The sequence below is a fragment of the Eschrichtius robustus genome, chromosome 10 (assembly GCF_028021215.1).
Source record: "Eschrichtius robustus isolate mEscRob2 chromosome 10, mEscRob2.pri, whole genome shotgun sequence".
NCBI classification, from domain to species: Eukaryota; Metazoa; Chordata; class Mammalia; order Artiodactyla; family Eschrichtiidae; genus Eschrichtius; species Eschrichtius robustus.
The window spans coordinates 43,105,937-43,122,791 of record NC_090833.1 but is presented as its reverse complement, the minus strand read 5'-3'; the positions used below and the strand labels follow the sequence as shown (position 1 = coordinate 43,122,791).

General features: G+C 34.9%; 1 protein-coding gene across 4 annotated transcripts in view; it reads left to right on the top strand.

Moving 5' to 3' along the window:
• Window positions 1-16,855, top strand: part of VPS13A (vacuolar protein sorting 13 homolog A) — a 258,051-nt gene that overhangs the window by 40,507 nt on the left and 200,689 nt on the right. For all 4 annotated transcript variants that reach the window (XM_068551844.1, XM_068551843.1, XM_068551845.1 and 1 more), the window contains exons 11-17: window positions 2,181-2,308; window positions 2,502-2,608; window positions 4,361-4,532; window positions 6,116-6,178; window positions 6,662-6,791; window positions 7,623-7,717; window positions 8,068-8,210. In XM_068551844.1, coding sequence (XP_068407945.1) covers window positions 2,181-2,308; window positions 2,502-2,608; window positions 4,361-4,532; window positions 6,116-6,178; window positions 6,662-6,791; window positions 7,623-7,717; window positions 8,068-8,210 — 838 coding nt within the window. The remainder of the gene's footprint in view (window positions 1-2,180; window positions 2,309-2,501; window positions 2,609-4,360; window positions 4,533-6,115; window positions 6,179-6,661; window positions 6,792-7,622; window positions 7,718-8,067; window positions 8,211-16,855) is intronic.

The following is a 16,855-nucleotide window of genomic DNA, read 5'->3' as shown; positions in this document are numbered from 1 at the left end:
ACACAGCCAGAAAGAAAGAAAGGAAGGAAGGAAGGAAAGAAAGAAAGTCTGTCTTAGTGTTGGGTGAACAAGTAAATATGGTGGTTGGAGTTAATGGGATTTTGTTTCTTCTGAACTCTTTTTTTTTTTTAAACTATCTGAGGAATTAGAGGTTTTCAGAGGGAGGGAGGAGGGGCTATGAGATAGCCATGTAGGGGAATGAGAGAGTGAATTGATGAGAACAGTATTATCAAAGTGCGGTTTAGACTAGCAACATCAGTATCACTTGGAAACATGTTAGAAATATAAATTCCAGGGCCCATCCCAGATATACTGAATCAGAACCTCTGAGAGTGAAGCTCAGCAATCTATTTTTAACAAGCTGTCCTAGTGATTCTGATGAATACTACAGTTTGAGAACCACTGGGTCAGAGTAGGGGTTGGCTAATTTTCTTTTTGCAAAGGGCCATGTAGTAAACAAACATTTTACATTTTATAGGTCATGTATAGTCTCTGTCACATATTTTTCTGTTTCTTTTAAACAACCCTTTAAAAGTATAAAAATCATTCCTAGCTCACTTGCTATACAAAAACAGGCTGTGGTATAGGTTTGGCCTATCCCTGGACTAAAAGAATGTTGTGTGATTAGTCAGCAACATTAAGTACCTACTTGAGATTTATGACATTAACGTGAGACCAATCAGTGTGATTTTGTTTTTTCCCAACCACATACAGCTGCTTAGGTATTGATGTGGAGTGAATAGAGGTATGGAGTAAATAGAGTGGCTTTATTTAGAATTCGAGTTTTGCCTAGTAAGTACTGACAAAGTGAGAAGGGCAAAGGAGTTAAAGGGTGAATGCAAGGGAATGACTGAAATAACTGTCAACAAGGTAGGGAGAGAGCTGAGGACATGAAGCAGAAGTGAAAGACAGAGAAAAGATAGAGGACCAATGAATGGTAGTTCCCTTAAGACTTGAAGTTTGGTATTGGATTACTAGAGAGATAGGTGGTGGTGGTTGGAGAGTTGGATGCTTGAGCCTGAGTTTATTGAGAGGTTGAGGATATCGGTATGATAAGGTCTAGTGGATGAGGTGAGGGGGGAAGAGTCCAGGGAACTGAGAGGCTATGGTATTGGAACGATCATTTGTATATTGAAATAATCCAGAAATTAGAGTTGCCAGGAGCTAAAATCTGAGAGAGATGGGAGAGGGTGAAGCCCAGGGATGGATAAATTATTGTAACCAAGGAGGGTATAGTGGGTGGTATAGTCTTGTTTAATAAGAGTTAAAGCTGGAGGAGAGGAATAATTTTACTTTTCAAATACTGGTATTATTGCTTTATACATATACTTTCTAAACTTTCTCTTTCAATATCCTTCCATTTATGTACATACAAATTTTTCTCATTTTTAACTGTATAGTATTCTGTTGTATAGAATAATGAATTTAACTGGTCCCCTATTGATGAATACCTTCTTGTTCTATTCAAATTTAAAGTATTTTTGAAATTAGTGCTATGCCTCAGGGATGATTAAAACAAGAGGAAAATATTATCTTTGTATACAAATTAGCTTATAATTTAGTGGTTGATCTCTTTCTAGATTCTGCTATTACTGGTCTCCCTCTGCATTATTCTTATTCTTTTTGGCACTAAATGCAAAGGGTTGAGAGAAATCCTAGATTATGGGTTGAGCCAAGAAGGTTATCTTGGATAAACTCTCATCTCCTCTCCTTTTTCAAGTTAAAAGTGGGGACAGATGGATACAGAGACACTGACCCGAAATTCAGGAATTATAATTATATAATGAAAGTCAGTGGCTAAATAAAATATTTTTCTCCTTAGCATTCTAATGTATATTCATTCCTTAAAACTATACTTTTATTAAAATTGTCTTACTGGACTGTTTTGCCTTTTAGAGAGTGTTCCTGCTTGTAAGGGTTATTTTGTTTTGAGGGGGAGTTCAGTTAGCTTTTATTGTACTCATAAAAGACAATATGAATTATAGATAGGAAAAATATAAAAGACTCTTCAACACTAAGTGACAGTTCATATGATCAAGTCATAGCAGTATGGAAATCTGGGAGCTGTAGAAAGGGTATATAAGAAATGAAAATCAGCATTTTCAACTTGATTCCTTTAGCACTTTGAGACTCTTGAAAAAAACTCAATTTAATTTTTAAAAATCTGTGTTATTTTCCAGTATTTCGCCCCATATCTGCTAATGCCAAACTTCAGATGAATCGCGGCTTGGATTTTGACTTTTCTGCCCCCAAAATAAGCCTGGATGTTGAGTTACATGACATAACAATTGAATTTAATAAACCACAGGTGATTTTTTTAAATGAAATTTTAAATTGTGAGTTATAGTTTGATAAAAGGAGAGCTAAGATTTTAAATGTTTTTCAAAAACTCATAATGGTGTATGATAACATTTCCTTTAAAAAGTCAATAATTTAACTTTTATCTTTGACAATTAAAAAATCTGAAACATTTAAGAACTTTAATTTTTTTCATTCTTCAGTATTTCAGTCTTATGGAACTTCTTGAATCGGTTGATGTGATGACGCAAAATCTACCATACAGGAAATTCAAACCTGATGTACCTCTCCACTACCATGCCAAAGAATGGTAATATGCCTTAAATTTTTTCAAATTGAAGTACAATCGACATATATTAGTTTCAGGCGTACGACATAATGATTCGATATTGGTATATATTGCAAAATGATCACCACAATAAGTCTAGTTAACATCCAATATCATGCATAGTTAACAAAACTATATTTTTTGTTATAAGAACTTATAAGATCTATTCTCTTAGCAACTTTCGAATATGCCATACAGTATTATTAACTGTCGTTGCCATGCTGTACATTATATCCCCATGACTTATTTATTTTATAACTGGAAGTTTTTTGGATCCCCTTCACCCATTTTGCCCATCCCCGACCCACTGCCTCTGGCTACCACCAGTCTATTCTTGGGATCTATGAGCTCATTTTTTTAAATTCAATATATAAGTGAGATCATACAGTATTTGTCTTTCTTTTTCTCTGTCTGACTTATTTCACTTAGCATAATGCCCTCAGTAGTCATTCATGTTGTCAAAAATGGCAAGATTTTATTCCTTTTATGGTTGAATAACATTTCATTGTTTGTATATATATACACACATTTTCTTGATCCATTCATCCATCAGTGGGCACTTGGTTGTTTCCATATCTTGGCTCTTGTAAATAATGCTGCAGTGAACATGGGGGTGCATGTATCTTTTTGAATTAGTGTTTTCATTTTCTTCAGGTAAATACCCAGTGGAATTGCTCAATCTAAGTTTTTTAAGATTTAAAAAAATATGGTATAAAAGTGAATTTCTTGACTTTTTAAGATACTCTTTAAGGGCTGATAGGAACTATAATGTAATATTTGTCTTGAAACACTTGTAGTGGCTTTTGCTTATTACATGAGTAAAATTGAGTTAAAGGATTCTTTATAATGAATTTACAACTGGAAATACTAGCATTCCGTTCATTTACTGTATTTTTGGAATTATTAAGAAACCATATCCCAGTTTGTTTTCTAACCATGTCTTTTTTTTAGTTTTCAAACTTTGGTATCAGACATATTAAACCTATTATAAACCTGAAAGGTAGTCTATAAAGTGCAACCCCTTTTTAAGATTCAAAAGTCTTATTTTTCCAGTTATTAAGCTCTTGCCTAGTTTCTAGAAGTTGCAATTACTCTTTCAGTTGACTACTTTCATTACTATTCAGGTGGCTGAACTGCTAGTTGCCAATTAATACTTTAATAGTTTTTCTGTAGAACTATATTTATTGTAACAAAATTCAGTGATTTTGATGATTTTCATTTAGGAAAGAGATAAGACTAAATAGTGTATTATTATTATTATTTTTTAAATTAATTAATTTATTTATTTATGGCTGTGTTGGGTCTTCGTTTCTGTGCGAGGGCTTTCTCTAGTTGTGGCAAGCGGGGGCCACTCTTCATCGCGGTGCGCGGGCCTCTCACTATCGCGGCCTCTCTTGTTGCGGAGCACAGGCTCCAGACGCGCAAGCTCAGTAATTGTGGCTCACGGGCCCAGCCGCTCCGCGGCATGTGGGATCTTCCCAGACCAGGGCTCAAACCCGTGTCGCCTGCATTGGCAGGCAGACTCTCAACCACTGCGCCACCAGGGAAGCCCCTAAATAGTGTATTATTAATTACTAATAGGGCTGGGAAGAAGCAAGTGCCCAGATAATATACCATTTTCATAGTCTCTGTATTATGTATGCTGTTAGAGTAGAAGCAATATCAGTTATATTTTATACTGTTGGTTTGAGGGTGTTTTTAAGTGTAGGGTTTTTGTTTTTATTTTTTAACTAGGTGGGTTTATGCTATACGTGGTATTCTTGAAGTAAATGTTCAGCCCCACTTACGGATGTGGTCATGGAAGCATATAAGAGAACACAGGCAAAAAATGAAGCAATATAAAGAACTGTATAAAAGAAAGCTAACAAGTAAGAAGCCGTCTGGTGAACTTCTCAACTCTTTGGAGGTTAGCATTTAAAAAATTTGTTAAATATTTTGTACTACTTAACTCCTCAGTCTTTAGTGACTAACACTCCCTACTTACCTGTTCTAATTTGTACTGATCATTCTCTGTCTCTTTTACTTACTAGACTTTTTCATACTCCTTAACTTCAGTTGGATGTTACAAACCCTGGTGAAGTTTTCCTGTGTGCATTTGGAATTTGAGATTCTCCTCAATCTGGAGAGATTTGGGTTTATGCAAATAGTAACTTGAAGCCTCACATTATTATGACATTTACAAACCTCAAAAGCCTAGAAAATATTTGCTCCATTGATTCCAGTCTTCTCTGTGTTGGTTTCAAAGCCTTATGTTATGTCACCACTCCATATTTCCCTATGTTACCATCTAACTGTGCATTAATCAAATAAATGTCCTGTCTTCTATATGTATATGCTTATACTTACAGCCAAGTCTGCTCATGCATTCCATCTGCCTTTCTTCATCTCTATCTCAGTTTTACTCATTCCTCAAGTTTTGCTTAAGTCCCATCTCTTGTATGAACTTTCCTGAATTTTTTGCTCAAACAGTGCTTTTTTCCCTCTTAATCCTTGTGGCATTTCTGGTCTTCACCAGCAACTTTACACTTAATTAGCCGTCTCCTGAGTTCTCTAAATATTAGTCTTAATCTTTTAGCATTATGGTATATTCTAGACGGGACTGTTTTACACATGGATGAAGTACAGCTTAGGGAGTCTAAGAAGAGTTAGTCTCTCAAAATTAATGGAACCGTTATGAATCCAGGCCAATTTCCAAAAAACTCCCTAAGATTGAGTTTTATTTTTATTTTGAAGTAGAAGACTTTCTGAAGACCTAGGCTATTATGAATGCTTGGGTTTCTGCTTTGGTGGTTACAGATTTCCTTACCTAGTTTTGGATCTTAACCGTAACCCTCTAAGTCTGTTGGACCGCAGAGCCCTGAGTAAAGTTTTCCAGGTAATGGTTGGTCATCACTGTTTCTCTTTGGGACTAAAAGTGGTTTGAGCATGACGCTCTCAAAAGTAATCATGGAAATAATGTATAGATATGATGAAAGATTGAGCTTATCTCAGTTTATTTCAGTAGCTATACTGAAATACTTGGAAAAGTATAAAATTTAAAAACAAGTTTTATGTGTATCTAGATCTACTTGATATATCTTAATGATGACGTATGAAATGTGCATGTAATATGAAGGACTTAAAATTGTATTTTTAGTTGAAAGTGACACTGATGTGTTTACCCTTAACTGTAGTTAAAGCCCAAATAAAAGTCATTTTAAACAGTGCATGTATATTATCTTCTAATACGTGCCTGTATATCTTGTAGTATTCTAACTCTTACATGCATGACATGTATGATTTCTTTGTTCAGAAAGTTGTTCCATCATTACTAATTTCCAAGCTGACATATATACAAGCATTGCTTTTCAGAATTTAACAGGAATATTATGTTGATGGGTGACCTGTTTTCTGCTTCCTATCTCTTCTTTAGTACAGCAATTTGATAGAGAATATATGAAAATTATTTATATAAAGTTATTTATGTAAACACTTTATTTATATTTTTAGGAGTTGGAAAAGACTTTGGATGTATTTAATATAACTATAGCAAGACAACAGGCAGAAGTTGAGGTAATTCCGGATTGTCTTTCAATTAGTAAAAATAAATCTAGAATTTATACAGATTTGATAGATGTTGTGATGTTATTGGTATTGTGCTGTAATATACTATTTCCTAAAAAGGGTTCAAATTTGCTTATTTATATTATAAGAAAATTTGATGCACTGTTTTGCCACATGTATTTAAACCAGACAGGTTCTATGGGAAAAAAATTCTTTCTAACTAATTGGGCTTATCAAATACTGAGAGTTCATATGAAGGTGAAAGCCAATTTTTTTTCCCCCATTACCATTGCTTATAAGACAGTGGTGCTAAGTACCTGGTAATCCTAAATTCTGATGTTTGGCCAATGTTGTGGTTACTATGTTTTATTGTCAGTATGATTATTGTTTATACTTATTCACTAAAGTAGATAAGTTTTAGAAATATCCTGTTTCTTTAGATTACTAAATAAAGGATAATTTGTCATTTATTTGTAAATTTATTCATTTTAGGTAAAGAAAGCTGGATACAGGATTTTCAGAGAAGGAGCAGAAGAGTCAGAGGATAATAAAGGATGGTTTAGCTGGCTGTGGACTTGGTCAGAATCACGTACTAAACAACAACCAGATCTTAAACCTGGAAGTATGTCCATTTCATTTTATAGTAGTGCAGTTTATCATCAGGCTGTGGTAGTGTAGCTAACCATCAGGTGTGAAATTAAGTTTTGCAGGAAATTTTCTCTTTCATTAAAATAGGCATTTTAAGTATATATACATATGATATATAATTCTTATTATCAGTAAAATTACTATTAAATATTGTAAATATATGTGTTAAATAAAAATCAAATAAAATAAATTTTTAAAATCTTACTAATGCTTGCAAAAGAGCATTATGTCTAGAGGATTTAGTAAGTGCATATAGCACAGTCATAGATAAAATAAAAATTCCAAAAGGGTATAAACCACTGTGAATTTTTATCGAAATTATTTGTTGGAAAGATTTTTGCTTCCCAACAAAATGCTTAAGACCATGGAGGCTTAGGGGCTTAAGTTTACATTCTAGATCTATCGTTTATTAGCAGTGTGGCCCTGGCAAATTATTTAAGCTCTCTAAACCTCAATTTCATCATCTGTAATAAAATGTGGAGAAATGATATTAATATTACCTACTTTGTACGCTAAGTATGTTGCTTAGCACAATGCCATTAAGTGCCTGTATCTATTTTGTGTGCTTAATACAAATATTTAGAAATTTATATTGCTGAATTTATGTATTTAGCAATTTATATTTTGGGAGAATAAACCTTCTAAAATTGGCAATGCTATCCTAGCATTCAGTGAATATAATTTCTTAAAAGTATTATAAAAAGAGAGTAAAATTTGCATTTAATTTATTAAAAGCAGCTAAATTTTGGGTCGGTTTTATCTTGTTACCAGTTAAGAACATAAAACACTTCTTTATGATTTTTAGGTCTTGAAGAAATGTTGACACCTGAAGAAAAAACTTTACTATATGAAGCAATTGGCTATAGTGAAACAGCAGTTGATCCAACCTTGCCAAAAACAGTAAAATGTTTTCTTGCCTTATACCTGAGCATTTAGTGATAGATATGCCTATTTTTAATCCTTTCATAAATATATGTTACTGAGTTGTTCTGTGATCTTTCTTTGAGTCTATAAATATTGCATTTATTTTAGTTTCCAAGGTAGGGATAAAAATTGTCCCCTATTTTTTAGTGTTATGTGGTGATCCTTTATATACGAAGGGTTGTTTTTGAAGTATTTTTCTGGTTTTTGGAAAGAAAAACTATATAAATAGGAGTATTTGTTGTATTTATATATATATAGATATATATATAGATATATATATACATATAGATAATTTTTTTCATTTTATCCCTCTGAATATACTCTAGTTTGAAGCCATGAAGTTTTTTGCTCACTTGAAAAGTATGTCTATTATTCTAAGAGAACAACAACAAAAATATGAACTGTTAGATATTGTAGTGGAAGAATTTAGCACTTTGATTGTGCAAAGACCAGGAGCACAAGCAGTTAAGTAAGTATTAATTTATTTTCTCTTATCTGTAAGAAAATATTTCACTGTGAGGTTGGAATTTAGTCATACAGTATTTTGTAAAGAGTACTGTGGTTTAATTTGTCCTTTTGTATTTTTAGAAAGGTAGTTTTTTTCATTAATATATATATTTTGGGATTGTTAAAATAACACGTGTTCAGTAGAAAACTTCATGCCCAGAGACGCTAAAGAATAATACAAAAATGTCAGCAATCACACTATTGAAAAAGAAACAGCGTTAACAATTTTGTTTTTATCTGGGAATGTCTTTATTTTATCTTCTGTTTTAAAAATAGCTTTATTGAGGTATAATGCACATACCATACAATGCACCCATTAAAGCGTACAATTCACTTTTTTGTCACACTGTATTGTATACCAAATCCACATGGTATATTTACAAGGTTGTACAACAGTTATCATTACCCAATTCCAGAACACTTTAACACCCCGAAAAGGAAACACTAATACCCATTAGCAGTCACTCCCCGTTGCTCCCTCTCCCCAGTGTCTGGTAAAACTATTTTACTTTCTTTCTTTTTTAAAAAAAATTTACTTATTTATTTATTTTTTTTGGCTGCATTGGGTCTTCATTGCTGCGCACACGGGCTTTCTCTAGCTACGGTGCGCGGGAGCTACTCTTCGTTGTGGTGTGTGGGCTTCTCATTGCGGTGGCTTCTCTTGTGGAGCATGGGCTCTAGGTGCACGGGCTTCAGTAGTTGTGGCTTGTGGGCTCTAGAGCGCAGGCTCAGTGGTTGTGGCACATGGACTTAGCTGCTCCGTGGTATGTGGGATCTTCCCAGACCAGGGATCAAACCCATGTCCCCTGCACTGGTGGGCGGATTCTTAACCACTGTGCCACCAGGGAAGTCCCACTAATTTACTTTCTATTTCTAAGAATTTGTCTGTTTGGGGCATTTCATATTAATGGAATCATATAATATGTGGCCTTTTCTGTCTGGCTTCTTTTACTAATAGGCATGATATTTTCAAGGTTCATCCATGGTATAGCATGAATTAGTGCTTCATTCTTTTTTATTGCCAAATAATATTTCATTGTATGGATATACCACATTTTGTTTGCCCATTCATCAGATGATGGATATTTTTGGTTTGTTTCCACTTTTTTGCTACTATGAAAAATGCTGCTATGAAAATTAATGGACAGTATTTTGTATGGACAAGTTTCAAGTTTTCTTGGGTATGTATACCTAGGAGTGGAATTGTTGCCTCAAATGGTAACTCTATATTTAACTTTTTGAGGAATTGACAGACTGTTTTCCAAAGCAGCTGCATCATTTTACATTCCCACCAGCATTGTGTGAGTTTTCCATTTAGCTACACCCTTGCCAACACTTCTCTGTCCTTTTGACTATAGCCATCCTAAATGAGTGTAAAGTAGTATCTCACTGTGGTTTTGATTTGCACTTCCCTGATGGCTAATGATGTTGAACATCTTTTCATGTATTTATTGGCTCTTTCTGTATAGTTGTTTTGAGAACTGTCTATTAAATTCCTTTGCCCATTTTTTTCTTTTATTTAATTTTTAGAAAATTATATTGAAGTATAGTTGATTTACAATGTTGTATTAATTTCTGCTGTACAGCAAAATGACTCAGTTATACATACGTGTATTCTTTTTCATATTCTTTTCCATTATGGTTTATCACAGGATACTAAATATAGTTCCCTGTGCTATACAGTAGGACCTTGTTGTTTATGCATTCTATATATAATAGTTTGCATCTGCTAATCCTAAACTCCCCCCTACCCCTTGGTAACCACAGGTCTGTTCTCTATGTCTGTGAGTCTGTTTCTGTTTCATAGGTAAGTTCATTGGTGTCATCTTTTAGATTCCACATATCAGTGATATTGTGTGGTATTGTCTTTCTCTTTCTGACTTACCTCACCTAGTATGATAATCTTTGGGTCCATCCATGTTGCTGCAAATGGCATTATGTCATTCTTTTATATGGCTGAGTAATATTCCATTGTATATACGTACCACATCTTCTTTATCCATTCCTCTGTTGATGGACACTTAGGTTGTTTCCATGTCTTGGCTGTTGTAAATAGTGTTGCATTGAACATTGGGGTGCATGTATCTTTTCAAATTATAGTTTTCTCCAGATATATGCCCAGGAGTGGATTGCAGGATCATATGGCAACTCCAATTTTAGTGTTTTGAGGAACCCCCATACTGTTTTCCATAGTGGCTGTACCAATTTACATTCCCACCAACAGTATAGGAGGGTTCCCTTTTCTCCACACCCTTTCTAGCATTTGTTATTTGTAGACTTTCTAGTGATGGCCATTCTGACTAGTGTGAGGTGCTACCTTGTAATTTTGACTTACATTTCTCTAATAATTAGTGATGTTGAGCATCTTTTCATCTGCCTGTTGGCCGTCTGTATATCTTCTTTGGAGAAATGTCTACTTAGATCTTCTGCCCATTTTTTGATTTACAGTGGTTTTGGTTTTTTTGTTGCTGTTGTTACTGAGTTGTATGAGCTGTTTGTATATTTTGGAAATTAAGCCCTTGTCAGTTGCATCATTTGCAAATATTTTCTCCCAGTCCATAAGTTGTCTTTCCATATTGTTTATGGTTTCCTTTGCTGTACAAAAGGTTGTAAGTTTGATTAGGTCCCATTTGTTTATTTTTGCTTTTATTTCTATTGCCTTGGGAGACTGACCTAAGAAAACATTGGTATGATTTATGTCAGAATGTTTTCCTATGTTCTCTTCTAGGAGTTTTATGGTGTCATGTCTTATATTTAAGTCTTTAAGCCATTTTGAGTTTATTTTTGTGTATGGTGTGAGAGTATGTTCCAAATTCATCGATTTACGTGCAGCTGTCCAAATTTTCCCAACACCATTTGCTAAGGAGACTGTCTTTTCTCCGTTGTATATTCTTCCCTCCTTTGTTGAAGATTAATTAACCATAGTTGTGTGAGTTTATTTCTGGGCTCTCTATTCTGTTCAATTGATCCATATGTCCTTGTGTCAGTATCACACTGTTTTGTTTACTGTAGCTTTGTAGTATTGTCTGAATTCTGGGAGGGTTATGCCTCCTGCTGTGTTCTTTTTCTTCAGGATTGCTTTGGCACTTCTGGGTCTTTTATGGTTCCATATAAAATTTAGGATTATTTGTTCTAGTTCTGTGAAAAATGTCATGGGTAATTTGATAAGGATCCCATTAAATCTGTAGATTGCTTTGGGTAGTATGGCCATTTTAACAATATTAATTCTTCCAATCCAAGAGCATGGGATATCTTTCCATTTCTTTGAATCATCTTCAGTTTCCTTTATTAATGTTTTGTACTTTTCAGCATATGAGTCATTAACCTCCTTTGTGAAGTTTATTCCTACGTATTTTATTTTTTGATGCTATTTTGTAAGGAATTGTTTGTTTACATTCCCCTTCTGATATTTCATTGTTAGTGTAAAGAAATGCAACCAATTTCTGTATGCTAATCTTGTATCCTGCTACCTTGCTGAATTCGTTTATCAGTTCTAGTAGTTTTTTTTTGTAGAGTCTTTAGGGTTTTCTGTATATGGTATCATGTCACCTGCATATAATGACAACTTTACCTCTTCCCTACCAATTTGAATACCTTTTATTTCTTTTTCTTGTCTGATTGCTGTGGCTAGGACTTCCAGTACTATGTTGAAGAGCAGTGATAAGAGTGGGCATCCTTGTCTTGTTCTACATTTTAGCAGGAATACTTCTGAGTATTATATTGGCTGTGGGTTTGTCATAAATAGCTGTTATTATGTTGAGATATGTTCTCTCTATACCCACTTTGGTGAGAGTTTTTATCATGAATGGATGTTGAATTTTATTGAATGCTTTTTTGCATGTTTTGAGATGATACTGTGGTTTTTGTTTTTTCTTTTGTTGATGTGGTGTATCAAATTGATTGATTTGTATTTGTTGAACCATCCTTGTGAACTTAGGATGAATCCCACTTGGTCGTGGTGTATGATCTTTTTTATGTATTGTTGAATTCAGTTTGCTAATATTTTGGTGAGAATTTTTGCATCTATATTCAACAAAGATATTGGCCTATAATTTTCTTTTTGGTAGTGTCTTTGTCTGTTTTTGGTATCAGGGTGATGTTGGCTTCACAGAATGTCTTTTGGAGTGTTACTTCCTCTTCAGTCTTTTGGAAGAGTTTGAGAAGGATTGGTATAAGTTCTTCTTTGTATGTTTGGTGGAATTCACCTGTGAAGCCATCTGGCCCTGGACTTCTGTTTGTAGGGAGTATTTTTCATTACAGATTCTGTTTCACTTCTATTGATCAGTCTGTTCAAGTTATCTATTTTTTCTTGATTCCGTTTGGGTGGGCTGTATGTTTCTAGAAAGTTGTCCATTTCCTCTAGGTTGTCAAATTGGTTGGCATATTATCATTCATAGTATTCTCTTATGGTTTTTTTGTAATTCTGCAGTATCAGTTGTGATTTCTTCTCTTTCATTTCTTATTTTGTTTATTTGGGTCTTGTCTCTTTTGTTCTTGGTGAGCCTGCTCAGAGGTGTGTCAATTTTGTTTACCCTTTCAAAGACCCAGCTCTTGGTTTTACTGATTTTTTTTCTATTGTTTTTTTAAATCTCTATTTTATTTGTTTCCCCTCTGGTCTTTAATTGTCTCCTTCCTTCTGCTAACTTTAGGTAGAGTTTATTCTTCTTTTTCTGATTCTTTTAGGTGGTGGGTTAGGTTATTTGAGATTTTTCTTCTTTCTTAAAGAAGGCCTGTATTACTCTGAACTTCCCTCTAAGAACTGCTTTTGCTGCATCCCATAGATTTTGTTGGTTGTGTTTTCATTGTCCTTTGTCTCAAGGTGTATTTTAATTTCTTCTTTGATTTCATTGTTGACCCATTGGAGTTTTTAGTAGCATGTTGTTTAGTCTCCATGTAATTGTTTTTTTTCTCATTTCTTTTTCTGTGGTTGATTTCTAGTTTCATGCTGTTGTGGTCATAATAGTTGTTGAGATAATTTCTATACTCTTGAATTTGTTGAGTCTTGTTTTGTGCCCTAGTATGTGGTCACTCCTAGAGAATGTTCCATGTGCACTTGAATGTGTATTCTGGTTTTTTTGGATGTAATGTCCTAAAAATATCAATTAAGTCTAACTGTTCTATTTTATCATTTAGGATCTCTGTTGGCTTATTGATTTTCTGTCTCAAAGATCTGTCCATTGATGTGAATGAGGTGTTAAAGTCTCCTACTACTATTGAATTCCCATCAGTTTCTCCCTTTATGTCTGTTAGTATTTGTTTTATGTATTTGGGTGCTCCTGTATTAGGTGCATATATATTGATGAGTGTAAAATCCTCTTCTTGTGTTGATCCTTTTATCATTATATAGTGTCCTTCTTTATCTTTCTTTATGGCATTTGTTTTAAAGTATATTTTGTCTGATTTGAGTATTGTGACCCTCACTTTTTTGTCATTTCCGTTTGCATGAAATATGTTTTCCATCCCCTCACTTTCAATCTATGTGTGTCCTTTGCTCTAAGGTGGGTCTCTTGTAGGCAGCATATTGTAGGCTCTTGTTTTTTTGATTCAGTCTGCCACTCTTTGTCTTTTGATTAGAGCATTTAGGTCATTGCCATTTAAGGTAATTATTGATAGACATGTGTTTATTGCCTTTTTAAACCTTGTTTTCCAGTTGATTCTGTGTTTCTTCTTTGTTCCTTTCTTTTTCTTTTTTTTTTTGGCCATGCCACACGGGTTGTGGGATCTTATTTCCCTGACCACAGATCGAACTCAGGCCCTTCTCAGTGAGAGCGCAGAGTCCTAACCACTGGACCGCCGGGGAATTCCCCTGCTTTTCTTTTTTGTGGTTTGATGATTTCCTTTTATTTTATGCCTTTGTTTTCTTCTTTTAGGTTTTAGTGAATCTATTGCAGGTTTTTCATTTGTGGTTACCCTGTTTTTTGAGTATTTTTACCCCTTGCTATATACGTGCTTTAGACTGATAGTCATATAGGCTCAAAAACACATTGTAAAAAAAACAAAAACAAAGAATCTACCTTTTCTTACTCTTCTCCCCCACATTTTATGATTTTGAAGTCCTCTTTTACTTCTTCATGTTTATCATTTTGCTGTTCATTGTGGTTATCATTGTTTTCACAAGATTGTTTTGATTTTTTAAGTAAAAAAATGTACTGGCTTATTTAAGTGATTTACTTGCCAGTTGTGATTTTCTCTTTCCTATAGATTCTTGCTTCTTTTCTGTTTAAAAAAGACCTGTCAGTGTTTCTTTTAAGATAGGTTTAGTATTGCTGTATTCTTTTAGTTTTTGCTTGTCTGAGAAATTCTTTATCTCTCCTTCTATTCTAAATGATAATCCTGCTGGGTAGAGTATTCTAGGTTGCATATTTTTTCCCTTTTAGGGTTTTGAATGTATCTTGCCATTCCCTTCTGGCCAAAAACATTTCTGTAGAGAAATCAGCCAATAGCCTAATGGGGATTCCCTTGTAATTAACTCTTAGATTTTCTCTTGCTGCCTTTAGAATCCTCTCTTTATCTTTAACTTTTGACATTTTGATTATAATATGTCTTGGTGTAGGTCTGTTTGGGACTCTCTGTGCTTTCCTGTACCTGGATTTCTATTGCCTTTTTTAGTTTTGGGAAGTTTTCGGCCATAATTGCTTCAAATACTTTTTCAGTCCCCTTGTCTCTTTCTTTGCCTTCTTGAATCCCTATTATTTGTAGATTTTATATTATCACATATATTGCTTTCATTTTTTTTTTTCATTTGGCTTTCTGTCTGCTGTTCTGATTGGGTGATTTCCATTATCCTGTCTTCCAGATCACTTATTCATTCTTCTGCATTATTCATTCTCCTATTCATTGCCTTTAGTTCACTTTTTGTCTCAGCAAATGAGTTTTCTAAGTTTTCTTGGCTCCTCCTTATATTTTCTAGTTCCTTTTTATAGTACTCTGCATTTCGGTCAATAGCCTTTCTTAATTCCTTCAGTATTTTCATTATCTCCTGTTTGAATTCAGTGTCTTTTAGACAGAAGATGTCTGTTTCATTGTTTGTTCTTTCAGGGGAATTCTCTTGATCTTTTAACTGGGAGTGTTTCCTCTGCTTCTTCATTTTACTTATATTTCTCTTTCTCTGTGAGTTTCAGAGAAACAATTGTCTACTGTGGTCTTGGAGGGCTTTTTATATGTGTGAGCATCCCTGGGTAGCTTGTGTGGGTTTAATATATTTGGTGTGAGGGCTGTTTTTAGTATGAATGCCTGTGGCCTCCTTTCTTCAGCATGTGCTGGCCGTTATCCCCTTAGTAGGGGGTGTGTAGATGCAGCTACTGGTGCCCGCTCCCAGGGCACTTGGTGGCAATGGCAGCTCGTGCGTGCCTACAGAGCCCATGATGGTGGCAGAGGCGGCTCGCAACCGCTCCTGGAGCCTGCAAGAGTGGCAGCAGCAGTTCAAGATTGCTCCTGGAGCCCAGGAGGGCAGCAGCGGCGGCTTGCAACCTATCCTGGAGCCTTTAGCGCCTCTTTTTAAAGACTACTAATCCCATTCATGAGGGCTCTGCCCTAATGGCCTAATCACCTCCCAAAAGTCCTACCTCCAAATAACCATCACATTAGGCATTAGAATTTTAACAAATGAAATTTGAGGGACACAGACATTCATAGCATAGCAGTTTGTGTTAGTCCCCTGGCTCCAGGAAGCCACACCAGGAATATTGCCCACTGCTTTGCTAGGGAATGGGGATGATAGGCAGATAAACAGAAATGGCAGAGTGCTACCTTTCTGAAATTCAGCTGTCTTTTCCTTCTTTCATTTTTCCCTGGTTGGTGTAAGTTTTTTATTAAATTCCAGACTTGCAAGAAAGTTGATTCTGGGAGGTTTTGCTAGTTTAATCGTCATTTCAGTGGAGAAACTCGATTATTTGAGCACCTTTTTCTGTCACTTCCAAAGACAATACTTATCCATTAACTTTTTTTTTTTAAAGGCTTTATTATTTTAGAGCAGTTTGAGGTTTACAACAAAGTTTAGAGGGAGGTATAGACATTTCTCATATACCTCCTACCCCTACACATACAGAGCCCCCCTGCAATTATCAATACACTCACCAGAATAGTACATTTTTACTAAAAATGAACCTACACTGGCATAATCACCCAAAGTCCATAGTTTACATCGTGGCGCACTCTTGTTGTACATTCTGTGGTATGGACAACATAGAATGACAAGTGTCCATTGTTACAGTATCACACACAGTATTTTCACTGCTCTAAAAATCCTCCATTCTGCTATTTGTTCCTTACTCACTCCCCCAACCACTGATTGTTTTTACTGTGTTCATAGTTTTGCCTTTTTTAGAATGTCCTGTAGTTGAAATCATACAGTGTGTAGCCTGGCTTCTTTCACTTAGTGATATGCATTTAAGCTTCCTTTATGTCTTTTCATGAATTGATAGCTCATGGTTTTTAGCACTTAATAACATTGCATTGTCTGGATGTACCACAGTTTGTTTATCCATTCACCTACTGAAGGACATCTTGGTTGCTTCTACGTTTTGGCAGTTATGAATATAGCTGCTGTAAACAGCTCTGTACAGGTTTTTTATGGACATAAGTTTTCAGCTCCTTTGGGTAAATATC